The 13,889-nt window shown below is 37.0% G+C and overlaps 1 protein-coding gene across 2 annotated transcripts; it reads right to left on the bottom strand.

Annotated features, from left to right (window-relative positions):
• Positions 1-160: 160 nt before the first annotated feature.
• LOC101735769 (uncharacterized) lies at positions 161-13,364 on the bottom strand. 2 transcript variants are annotated; one of them, XM_021352857.3, is made up of 11 exons: positions 13,104-13,364; positions 12,188-12,328; positions 10,483-10,866; positions 9,098-9,581; positions 7,583-7,748; positions 6,819-6,862; positions 5,580-5,681; positions 5,120-5,232; positions 4,492-4,587; positions 3,379-3,552; positions 161-2,538 (listed from the first exon to the last, which is right to left on the bottom strand). In XM_021352857.3, the coding sequence occupies exons 1-11, from the start codon at positions 13,203-13,205 to the stop codon at positions 2,242-2,244; spliced, it is 2,103 nt and encodes a 700-aa protein (XP_021208532.1). In that variant the 5' UTR covers positions 13,206-13,364; the 3' UTR covers positions 161-2,241. The 2 variants fall into 2 exon arrangements, with proteins under 2 accessions (XP_021208532.1, XP_012552147.2); XM_012696693.4 differs by lacking the exon at positions 13,104-13,364 and adding an exon at positions 12,454-12,800.
• Positions 13,365-13,889: the final 525 nt, after the last annotated feature.

Here is a 13,889-nt window from a genome sequence, read left to right as displayed (position 1 = left end):
AAAATGACCTTCGCTCTGAATATAGCTCTATTGAAGCGACCAGTCCAAAATACAGTACACGCTCTACACACCATATTCCGTTACTATTTCACAGCATTGATAAACGGGTGGGATAATATCCAAAGTTCATTGAACCTTGACATAACTAAAGAAAACTCGGTCTGATTCAATTTTTTATTAAACAATCACAGGATAGTCTTCACTTAAAAGTATTTAACGTAATTTCTTCTAAATGTGCACCAGAAAATGTTACTTTAATCAACAACATTTACATAATCTAAGGAACACACGATAATCAACTCTAAGCCAATACGTAAAAGGGTGTATTATTACAGTAAAGTTCTTAACGCGATGTATTTGGCAGATTCACCAGCTGACCGAGTGGGCTTGGGCAATAGATTCGATCGAGACCGCAAATTTGGGGACCAAAATTAATTACGCCTTCAATGAAAACCTATACTGAATTGTACATTACTGTGTATAAATACATTAAATTGAACATGATTGAAGTTTCATTATTTTATGATAATAATTTACCCAAAAACCATTACATGTATAATTTGAATCTAATCTTTGATTTGTAAAAATAATCTAGGAAAGACAAATATGAATGAAGGTAAGCGCGGAAAATGTTACAGCTTACATGTTTGAAATGTGTTTATTTGCAAATTCAAGATGGCAGCAAAAACTTTGTTTACTATTAAAAAAAAACTATGATTGAAATTTAATTTAATAAAGTCATCTATAAGTATAATGATATAGATCCCCAGTCACAAAAATGCCATTTGCTCTAGTAGTAATTTAAATTTCAAGCCCGCAATGTACAGCGCACAAAACTCTGGGGTCAATAGCCGCACACGCGTTACATCGGTACGTACTAAAAAAATCTCATAATATTAACTAAGAAATTTGCAAAACTAAAAAAAGTCAACATTTAGGACTTAACAAAAAAACAAACTTCTAAAAATAATAACTGAGTTCACTTAATTTCGATCTTTGGATTCATAAAAATCTTTTAGAAAATCAACATCAAACTAAAACTATAACATTTCGAAACTATAATTAAATTTCTGTACCTTAATAATACATAATTAAAAAGGCTTACATTCGAAAGAAAAAAAAAACAGTATCATAATCAGATTCGAGTAATGTTGTCTGCTTAATTATTGATATCATAAAAACCCTCAAAAATAATAATATAATGTAGACCAAAAAAGTAGTTGAAAAAATAATAGCAGTTTTACTACACTTACCTTAGTAACAAAAAAAAAACTAATATAAAAAAACGTTGTAGTACAAAGTAACTAAATAGTTGGTTTTATTAAGATTAATAAACAAAAACTGGGATTTATTCGTCTTAATATAATAAAGATATTGGTCTGACACAAAAACGAAAGGTTAACTTTAATAAAAAATCAAATAAACCCAGCAACTAAATAGTTGCTAACAAAAAAAAATAACAAGTAAAATATCGCTAATTTCACATAACTGAAAATTTGAAACTTTTTAGTTGACATAAAATTTAACACGCATCAAAAAAAAAACGTCAATTACAAAAATGAAAAAAACCGCATCGAGTTAGGAAGGAAACCACTCGAAGGAAACCAAATTATGTAAACTTACCCTATGCTTAACAAAACAATTTATAAGACGGGTTTTAACCCCGAATCGACTGGGGTTACATCCACCTTAAAAATCACTGTTTTTTTTAAAAACTAGATTAGTAAATGCTGAGTAAATTCTTCCATAATTCTGTCGATTCAGTCTTCCGAGAGATCGAGACATTTTGGTAATGACAAAAAAAATGGGTCACATATTTTTTTTGATATCTTATATTAATCGCAATGACCAATGAAAGGATAACTTTAAGTCCGTTAACTTAAGTTTCTCTAAATGAATTTTTTAATAACTACTAATATTTACATACAAAAAAGAGCATGTAGTCACAGCAAAATATACTTGTAGTTCTTTGATACATATATTTAACATGTTAATCTACTTATTTATTATAATGAAGAGAAAAAAATTGATACTTCGTGTACATTCATTTTCTTTCAATTTAAGTACAAAAGGTTCAATTATAGTTGTATCAAAATCGTCGACTGTTCAAAATTAGACCGGCCAATTCTGAACTCGACAAAAACACTAGTGTCGTATACCATTAGAAACTCAAACTTTTACTTCACTTTTCAGTAACCTGGCAACACCGGGCAACTAATTAATCGCCGACAACAAAACGAACTATGGCATGATTTTGACGAACACTATAATGTGGATGTCGTTTAGCTCCGGTTGCCCGACGACCACCTTGGCGGGAGACTTGACCACAAGCTCGCGGTTGATGAGTCGCAAGTTCGCGCTGTTTGGGAACAAGTTCATTTCGGCGAGCGAAAGCTTTAGGCAGGTCGTATCGTTAACGTAAGGCATTCCCTCACCCAGCTGCGGGACTGCGCCCTCCCAGGAGTAGGGCTCCCCTGTCACCTTGTTGTATATTGTCATTCTAGCAATCTTCGTCGCGGTCTCGTCCGTCGACAGAGTCTGAAAGACACGATCAGGCTATACTGGTATTTAATGGTGGTAGGAGCTCTTGTGAGTCCGCACGGGTAGGTACCACCACCCTGCCCTATTTCTGCCGTGAAGCAGTAATGCGTTTCGGCTTGAAGGGTGGGGCAGCTGTTGTAACTATACTTGAGACCTTAGAACTTATATCTCAAGGTGGGCGACGACATTTACGTTGTAGCTGTCTATGGGCTCCGGTAATCACTTAACACCAGGTGGGCTGTGAACTCCGTTAGCAATATTAAGATTGAATCCATGACTGATTAACTTAAAAGCCTTGTAGCTTTCAGCCTCCTTGGACCGGATGATCCCTGTTTCAATTTCCGTATCATTACGCTCGCTTCTTTCTCGTCCTTTATCCCACACGCACGTAAACAGTCAACTTATATAGTATATAGTAACTTATGTAGTATAAAGCGCCAGTACACGCACAGAACTCATATACAGCGGTACTCACCACATCAACATACATAAATAGAATTAGTTACTTGTTAGCGAAGTATATATTTTTTGCCCTTGTAGGCAGACGAGCATACGGCCCACCTGATGGTGAGTGGTTACCGTCGCCCATGGACTTCAGCAATGCCAGGGGCAGAGCCAAGCCGCTGCCTACCGCTTAATACTCTCCACAAGCCTCGTTTGAAGAAGGACATGTCATAGCGCTCGGGAAACACCGTGGAGGGTTCAGCTCATTCCATAGCCGGACGGTACGTCGCAAAATATAATAAACGGATATCTTTTGACTATCAGTGATTTGTTCCTATCTAAATCTCAAGTTGTGTACGCCACGTTCAGTGTAGGCTCGTCGGGTGTACTGACGTGCAGGGTCGCCATGAAGCAGTCCGGGTCCCGGTAGCGCGCGCTGAGGACGTAGAGCGCGGCGCGGTGTCGCACGACGCGGCACGACCACGCGCGCCGCCGCGCCACGCCGCCCAGCGTGAATGTCACGTTCCACTCGCCGCTGTCGCGCTTGTGGATCTCCGACGAGTGCTCCTGGTAATCATAACAACTGTTTCTTATATACCCATAGTAATATTGTCAAGACAATGCGGCAAACCAGAAGGCCGCAGAAGTCGTGCCAGGCCCAAACTCCAATGGTTAGATGGCGTAGACCAGCAACTCAAAGTTATCAGTGTCAAGAACTGGAAGGAGAAAGCCCTGAACAGAGCAGCCCGGACTCGAATCAATCCGGAAATACATGAAGTCAGCGTCAGAACGGTACTTTGATAAGGCTATGCGTCACGATAACCGCCTTATCGTTGCCGCCGCTGACTACTCGAAGAATCCTGATCATGCAGGAGCCAGTCACCGTCGACGTCATAGACACGTCTTTACGAATCCATCAGATCCAATAACCTTTGCATTAGACGCCTTTAGCTCTAACACTAGGAGCAGGCTTAGGGACCCCGGTAACCGTACTCGTCGAACTCGACAAAGAGATCAACGTGCAACCTAACCCATGAACCAACCCGCGGAGTTTCTCGCCGGATCTTCTCATCCGGTAGTAGATTAATTCACCAAGCAATTACTCTTGAGTTGTTAGGTCCCCTTCGGAGGCGCTCCGGCAGCGGTTAGCAAATCTCACCCCTTCTGGCTGAACCTTTGCTTGCTCACCTGTCCTAGTGAAACTAGAAAGGTCTCCGTGCCACCAGTAATCTTTCAATCATAAAAAAAGCAGCCCGGAGAGCCATTCTGGACCAAGATAAGGCTCACCCTGGACTGTAAGGTTTAAGATGACGATGGGACTATATTGCAAAAAAGAAACGACACGCAATGTATCGTGCTTAAAAAAATCATTTACCTTCGCCATCCATTGCGTGTTGCGAAATAACAAATGTTTATTGATTTTTATTATTAGCTTAGCAAATAATTGTAATTTGCGTTCATTTTAAGTATATAATAGTAACAGGATAAGCTTAAAAGCTGTTTCACCTTCTCAATGTGATGCTCCAGCATGAACTTGGGTCCGGCCCACGAGCAGAGCATGCAAAACATCTTGTCATTCATACCAATCCTCTCCATGTAATCCTGGAAAAAACCAACTATAATGTTAACTAAACTAGTAAGCTTTCTTCTTCTTCGTCGCTTCCTTATTACTGAGGGTCGTGACCACCTTGGTCCAGTTTTTGCACCAGCTTCCTCCAATGTTGCCTGCATTCGGCCTGCTTAAATTTAATGGCGCCCGGGACGCTGGTGTTTGTGGCCTCCTTGACATTGTCCGTCCACTTCAAGTGACATTAAAACTTAATACAATAATTCATCTACGAGTCGTATTTTTATTTTTTATTTTTATTGCTTAGATGTGTGGACGAGCTCACAGCCCACCTGGTGTTAAGTGGTTACTGGAGCCCATAGACATCTACACGTAAATGCGCCACACACCTTGAGATATAGTTCTAAGGTCTCACGTATAGTTACAACGGCTGCCCCACCCTTCAAACCGAAACGCATTACTGCTTCACGGCAGAAACTGGCAGGGGCGGTGGTACCTACCCGCGCGGACTCACAAGAGGTCCTACCACCAGTAAGATGTGCTGAAGAATTATTCTATTGGTCTTACCCCGTCCTGACTGATGAGCTCCAATGCGTCCTCAACCATTTCGGGTATAGAAGCATTGGCTCCGATGTCCTGACAGCTTAGCGTTTCAATAGACGACGCAGACGAACTAAGAACTGTAACATCAAATCATGATTAAATCAAAACAACAATTAGATCTTTCTAGAGCAAGCTAATGTTCTACTTCACTAGAAGGATGTAGTAACTAGTAAATGTCAATTGATTGATTGATTGAAAATTCTCTATTGCACAAAAACATTGTACAGAGGCGAGCTTAACGCCATGCAGGTATTTTACTGGTGGTAGAATCTCTTGTGAATCCGCGCGGGTAGGTACCACCGCCCTGCCTATTTCTGCCGTGAAGCAGTAATGCGTTATTACTTGGGTGGAGTAGAGAATTCCAGTTTAATTTCATTTTCAAAAGATATATAAGGTCAAAATAAAATTAAAAAAATCAACATACCCTCATTACAATCAAAATTCGTTCCAGCGAATGAAGTTGCGTTGTCCCTCTCTTGCATTCTCGGCTCCAATATATTCTGGTATGCATTATCTCGATCGTAAGCTGAAAATTAATGCACTAGTATCACCTGAGGAGTTAGAGCAATTCGTATGGCTAAGCATGCCTTAATATTTACATTATTTAACTGTCTTCAATGCATCGCGAAAGACGGACAATAATAACTTTTTTGACGTTAAATGGTTACCGGAGCCCATAGAAATCAGCGACTTAAATGCCGCCACCCACTGGCAAGCTCAGTGTGGTACGGTTAACTATCTGATGAAGTGACGACCAAGTGAGAATCCCTGGGTCACGTTGTATGGACATGGCAACTGACCGGCTGCACTGGATATCAACTGGAGAGACCTATGGTCATCAGTGGAGTGGACAGACTGAGATGACCATCACTACGTGAATTCCATCGCACACCTTGTGTATGAGATCGAGTTACAAACGTATAGTATAACTGTATCAGCATTCAAATCCAAACCCGTTAGTGTTTAGCGGCAGAAATAGGCAGCGTGGTGATACCTACTAGTGGTACCCTCGCGTTTATTCTAGATCATCAACCTCCACAAGTCAGCTGATTTCTATCGTGATACATTGCTTGCTGGGCTAAAGGGAATATAAATATCAGGATCTATACAATCTGCCTTAGTTTCTGAGAGTTTAGCTACAAGCTGTATGTTTTATTTTGGGTCTGATTTATTTACAATGATATCGACCCTTGAAAGGCAAACGTAACTAAGCGACACTGCGTGAACTTTACAGTAGAATAATTTAAAATTGAAATTAATTTAAAATATACCTGAGAAATACCTGAAAAAAAATCTATTTTAACGAATATAGCTGTAGGATTGAAATGATTTTAATGACCTAGAAATATTTTTTTTTTGCGCATCGAATATTGTTATGATTATGATAGGCATCATTTATGTACAAAGCAGTTATTGTCGCTTAGTCACGTTTGCCTTTCAAGCGTCGATATTAAATACACGGTGGATACTTGAGGTTTGACAATATCAATAATCCGGGACTGACAATCAAAATAGTATGGTTTTTTTTTGTATTAATATTAGTACCCATCAGATATCCACGTTATTATTAACAACTAAGCAGTAGGGATTTTTACAGAAATGAAAAAATATTATGAAGTATTAAAGCAAACAAAATCAAGGTATTATAAAAATACAAACTTACAAGCGCTAAACTCTTTGTAGCCAGCGATAGTGGGGTGCTGTGAGCTGTAAGCCAGTCGTGCAAGCGAAGCGGTTAGTGCAAACATACATTGAAAAACAATTAAAAAACACTTTTGAAGTCACAAACAATGTCTGGCCATATCGTGATCATGAAAAACAAACTGTAAAGTTTTTAAATCTTATAGAAGATTTATGAAGATGCAGAAAAGACTGGCAACTTAACATAATTGCTAGAGATGTGGCAAATAATTGGCTAAATAATTGATGTTTTTTCGTGTACTTGGTCCGAACAGTCAACCACCAAATATGTCTATTATATGTATATTCATCATTTCTACATCTTCTAGAATCAGAAAAGTGGATATTCGACCCTCGTTAATTTTGTAAAGATGCTTCTCTAGTATGGAAGAGTCTTATATAAGAGGGAGTAAGAGCTTCAGGTGTCTGAGCCCAATTTTATATAGTCTGTCAGCTTTGCCTATAATGTTTTATTAAAATTGAACATTTTTATTTCATTCTTAAAGCATTTTATTAATAAATTTTAAATAATTATCTTTCACTATGAATTTCCTTAAAAGCTCAGCAATTGCTCTAACGATTGTAAATAAGAGAACATAAGATTGAAGATCAGAGATACATAAATATATTATAGACAAGCCATGTTCTTTTTTCACAAGCAAAATGAGTCATGTAAAGAAGCAAGCGGATCTCCCATCTATATAAATAACTGTAGACACATGCCTGTTTAAAAATGAGTATACTCACGGCGTTGTTATTGTAGGTGTACTGAACACGCATTGTGTTTTAGCTGTTACACTATGGACTGGGTTCAGGGGATGATTCGTTATGAATTGGTTCTTGAAATTGTATAGATTCTCCAATAAAGATATGCCCGATTGACTCACTACGGATGTGTAAGTCGGTGATGTGGCTGTAATTGAAAAACATTCAATAATATTCATTAGATTTTCAGTGATAGCTTTAATTCACAGACATCAGCCTTGAAACAGCAATAATGAAATTGGTTTCTATTATGTGTTATTATTTAACTAGCTGAGTCCCGCGATGTTACCCGCTGTTATTGTCATACCACGGGTGACGCCTAGGGAGAAGCTAGTCTAAAATAAGTAGCCTAGGTTACTCCTTATATGCAAGCTTATCTTGAAAATGTCGTAAGCCAGATTCAGGCATCTGTCAACTATCTGGCGTTGTATGATGGCTACCCGCCACATATGTACCTACAAACAAATTTGATGCTTTTTTTTTTTTTTTTTTATTTCTTAGATGTGTGGACGAGCTCACAGCCCACCTGTTGTTAAGTGGTTACTGGAGCCCATAGACATCTACAACGTAAATGCGCCACCCACCTTGAGATATAAGTTGTAAGGTCTCAGTATAGTTACAACGGCTGCCCCCCCTTCAAACCGAAACGCATTACTGCTTCACGGCAGAAATAGGCAGGGCGGTGGTACCTACCCGTGCGGACTCACAAGAGGTCCTACCACCAGTAATTACGAAAATTATAATTTTGCGGGTTTGATTTTTATTACACGATGTTATTCCTTCACCGTGGAAGTCAATCGTGAACATTTGTTGAATACGTGTTTCATTAGAAAAATTGGTACCCGCCTGAGATTCGAACACCGGTGCATCGCTCAACACGAATGCACCGGACGTCTTATCCCTTAGGCCACGACGACTTCGCTACACCCAAGACCCCGGAATCTATGACTACTAATATTTCTAAAAAATATCGAACTTTAGTTAGAATACTGTAGCTTGTCCTGTGTCAATGATTTAGGAGCTCATAACTCTTGTGTAACTGTAGATTTTAACTTTCTTGAAAAACTTGAAGAAATTTGTAAGGCTCATTGGCACAAGCAAAATTGGTTCTAAGATCATTTGTATTGCAGTATATTTGATTAACCAGTTACAGAAGACCATCATTATGATGACATGGTGGTAGGACATCTTGTGAGTCCGCGCGGGTAGGTACCACCGCCCTGCCTATTTCTGCCGTGAAGCAGTAATGCGTTTCGGTTTGAAGGGTGGGGCAGCCGTTGTAACTATACTGAGATCTTAGAACTTATATCTCAAGGTGGATGACGCATTTACGTCGTAGATGTCTATGGGCTCCAGTAACCACTTAACACCAGATGAGCTGTGAGCTCGTCCACTCTAAGCAATAAAAAAAAAAATATGTTGAGACAAATTGTGACTTCTTAAAAGATTTGCTACAAAACATAGACTACAGCAATTATAATCTCTCGAATGACTTACTTCTTTCCGAATCCTCACTGACTTGCACGTAAATAGGCTGCATCAAATTCTTCTGCTGATCACTATTGAATTTGCTGAACACTTCTGTGATCCGAGGCAAGCCTTTGTGCATTTCAGTACAGAAATTATCATTTGATTCTGTTGTAATTTTCTGATAGTACTCGATATTTGTAAGTTCACTTTGACTTGCCGAATTTTCCAATAGTGCATCGATATCATAAAAATTCTCTGCTGTCTGTACCTCATCACAGTTCAATGATAATTGTTCGATTTTCATGTTATCACTACGTTTTACCAATGACATTTCTGTGTATCTATATCCTTTCTCGCTTTTTTGGGTTAATGACTTTTGAACTAGTGCATTTAATCTTGACATTTTACCATCTCTGCTCGTGATATTGACAGTGGGCGATAGAGGTGTTCTCTGACCGCTAAGAACCGAAATACTGTTGGCTCTTTTCATTTTTCCTGGTTGCAGTGATCTCTGTAAATAAATGCAAATTTCAAGGAATGAGACAGAGAATGTACTATATGAGTCGTCTATTATCAAAGGTGGCAATCTGTGCATTTGGAAAAAAAAATATTATTGATATGTCAATACAGATTGATTTGAATATAATCGTCTCCTTCAAAGAATACGGTTCAAAGCCTGCATTAAATAAAGGTTAATAGTTAACCTGTTATTTATCTAAGATGTCGTTCCGAAGAGTTTTGTGACTGCCAATGGAATACAAAGTCAATAATTCGTTTTTCTGATTTACCAATCATTGTCCAAAAGTCAGATTGCCGGCTTTGATAATAGTCGACTCATATAATGTACTATGTTATGTTACATAGTACAATGTACTGTGTAATAATATAAACTTTATTGGTTACCTGTACACTGTAGACTCTATTGGGTTAGTAAATTTGTTTAAACAAAGTAAAGGGTTATCGAGTTTATTAACTCTTTGACTGCTGTGTATGTTACTGGTGCCATATATGGCGCACTGAAGTAACTTTTTTTTATTATGCACTAGCTGACCAGGCAGACTTCGTAGTGCCTCAATCGATAAATAAAATACCTAAACTTTTGTATACAATAAACTTAAAGCAAACAAAAGGAATCCGTCCGACGGGGGGGACATCAAAGGGAAAACAAAATTGTTATTTTTATTTAATTCCAAGCATTTTCATATTTATCTACCTTTTAAACCTTCTCTGGACTTCCACAAATAATTCAAGACCAAAATTAGCCAAATCGGTCCAGCCATTCTTGAGTTTTAGCAAGACTAACGAACAGCAATTCATTTTTATATATATAGATAACTTTCTACTATACTAAACGAGATTGGGGTACCCATACTGACTAAATGAATTCTAAGTTACTATATAGAAATTTTTACCATATTAGAATAAAACGGCATCATCTGACTATTGGAATCCATACTTGGATCAGAGGTGCTTTTCAATACAGCTGTAAGATTGAACTTTGGATGTCTACCATCTTGACTGACAATATTGATCCTTGTTGCTTTAGCATTTTCACCTTTAATTATGCCTATTACTGTGTTGTTCATGTTGAAAATCCTGTAATTCGGTCTACTGAAGCTGCGTAGCACTCGGTCACTTTGAAAGGTCTTTATAGAAGGTGAGGATTTGAAGCGGTCTATTGAATTATGTTCCCTGCTGTAAGTCATTACCGCTTTGCGATTCGGACTTCGTTTTAAGAGTTTCGGTGTTGAAGAGATTGGTGGAGAGCTATTGCTGGTCGAGGATATTTCTGCGCCCTGAAAAATATCACATAATTTTTTTATTGAATGGTCATCCTAATTCGATCACCCACAAACAATATCTTTAATTCGTTTATGAGTTCAAAACTTGATTTGGTGTCTATATACATTGTTTATTGGTAATGGCAAAATAATTGCATACAAGTTGTTAATTATTAAAATAATTGACCTCCATGTTACGTTTTCTTTTCCTGATATTTAATAACTTATATTATCCACTACAATATTTTAATATACTTTTGCTTTTTACAACATTGTTAAGCTTTTGTCCAGTGTCAAGGGAAAATATCTTGGTCGGTCATTGTTTCCCCTATCTACCTATTCTACCATTATAAAAGATTAATTAAAGTCCACAGATTGGTGCAACAATTAGGAATTTTAATTATGCACCAGTAAAAAATACTTCTTGCATCATTTAATTATACTTCTACCATTGTACATATTTAAAATTTTGTTTAATACGCATTTTTATCATGTTTCTTTGAAGAATTGAGGGAGATTTTTTTTCGAAAATTCTTTCGGTGTAGATACTGGGCCTACTGATGGTTTAATGTGTACATATTGACATCAGGTCATGGTCATCAAGGTAGGTCAAGTGCAAGTGCTTCGCGCGCCTTTTTCAAGGCGTAGTCTCTTGCGAGGAATTCGGGGAGGTGGAGGACCTTCTCGTCCCCCTCTTCCTCTCAGGAGGCGCCGGAGTCCGACATAACCCGGTTCGTTACCCCCCCGGACCGGGTATCCGTAATCTGCTAATGATGCTAATGTCCAATTAAATATTCTATTTTATTTCTTACTAGACATGCTTCCTAAAGAAAGAACATTTTCATTGTCTAGAATAGTGAACAAACTCAAGGCCCATCTGGTGTGAAGTGGTTAGCAAAGCCAGTAAGCATTATACAATGTGAGTTTAAAATGTAGTTTTGAAACTACAAAAACATGATGAGACAACAAGCAGAATTAAAAATTAAAATTTCCTTTTATATCTTGATGAACTTGGTCAAGGTTTAAGTTTAATTACAATTTATTCATTGTAATTATCATTCATGCATGTACAAATTTCAAGTCTATCGCATGGATTGATGTTGATGAAACTTTTGTAAAAAGATTTCATTTTATGAATTGATATGGCAATGTAATTAAAGCAAATGCAGGTTTTATCAGCATTCACATTCACAATAAAACTTTGTGCTTTTACTTGAGAAATATTGTATCCACATCTATGATACAAACCTTTAGCAATACCCAACAGTGCGGACGTGTCATTGGAACAGTGTTTCTTATAGAATAAAAATAAAATAAAAAACACTCTTCAATTTACCTGCACAGAGTTCTTTCTGATCTTTCCCTTTTTAGCTTTTGAGAGCTGAATTCTCTCCTGTTTAACGCGTTGCACGATCTCATTGAGTTCATTTGAACTTTTAAATTTTTTCGCTATTATCAATTCAATGAGGTATTTTTTCTGTAACAACATATTTAAGTTATAAAAAAGATATTGTTTTAATTTGACAAGAGCATCAATTAAAATTACTAATAATCTTTGTTAAAAAGTTGGGAGCAAATCAAAATATGAAAATAAAATAATACCAATAATGCATGTGATTTTTTATATCTACTCAATTCTTGTAAATTACAGCTTTTAGCAAAAATACTTAGAAATACTCATGGCGTTAGTTGGATGCTCCTTGATTTGAATATTTTATAGTTTAGAAAGTGTTTTTGAAACTTTGTTGAAAGTGATTTTAAGTATAATTTGTAGGCAGCGGCTTGGCTCTGCCCCTGAGATTGCTAAAGTCCATGGGCGACGGTAACCACCCACCCTCGGGTGGGCCGTATGCTTGTCTGCCTACAATGGCAATAAAAAAAAATTAAAAATTCAGACTGAAAATCAATGATGTAATTTAGTAAGTAAATAATATAAAAATGCGGAAATTAATATTGCCAGGAAACGAATAAATGATTCCCGATAAGACTACGAAATGCATACTGCAATTACCTACATAAATAACAAATATTATTTGTGTAATTATTTCTTTACTACAAATTTATGTAAGTCCGACTAAGTATGAAATTACTGATATATTTTGTTACTGCAAAATAGTCCTAAGGAACTGAATGCGGAATAATCTCAATTAGTAATTAGGTACAAGTTACTGTTGTTCTTGAAACTTCGAAGAATATTATACTATGTTAGAGAGTGGACTGACATAATAATCGTAGAAGTAAGTTTTATTTACCTTAACATTAGACGGTAAATGCATTGATTTAGCCATTTGTTGAAGATTTCTATAGCTTTTATTAAGAAGGGATATTTCGGAAAATTTATGTTGGTCGTCCATTTTCAACGATACAGCGATTACCGTGTTGAATCTTGTGTAGCATCTCGAACGTAATTAATTTTAATAACTACCCGCATTATCCATCAGTTTTCTTATTTTTGGCAAATTAAGCAAGTTTAGTAATTTGTCATTATTTGATTTAAATATTCGCGACCAGTAAAATTGTTGCCCGACTAATATATATATATATTTTTTTAAGGAATTTTTTGACTTGGTAACTAAGACCTTTAGGTCAAGTCTTATTTTAATTTATGTTCTTATTTTAATGAAAAGTGAAATGAAATGAAGATGATTAATTTGAGACATTAATCAACTGGGATGAAATAAAAATGAGATAAGATGATTTGGGATGAAATATAATCTCAGTAAAATCGTGATCATTTAATCAGAATTTTTCAGTGGACTTTTTGGAGGATCCCGAAAAACTACGTCCAGCGGGTTTTTTTCATTTTTCCACATTTGTGCACTTTCACAGGTATTAAACAGTTAATAAACCACCGTTATTACACATTTAAACCCGAAGAAACACTAAATAGACAAAATAAAACAAATCACACAACTTCACTCCTCGCGTTCCCGCCAAAAAGTCATTAATATTGTTAAAATACATTTTTAATTCTACTCCTCCCGATCCACTAACGGTGCTTCTAGGTACTTCAAGCACCGGTCACCGTTCTCGTCGAA

This window comes from Bombyx mori, chromosome 28, assembly GCF_030269925.1.
Source record: "Bombyx mori chromosome 28, ASM3026992v2".
NCBI lineage: Eukaryota > Metazoa > Arthropoda > Insecta > Lepidoptera > Bombycidae > Bombyx > Bombyx mori.
Note: the sequence above shows the minus strand (reverse complement) of the source record. Positions and strands in the feature narration are given on the sequence as shown.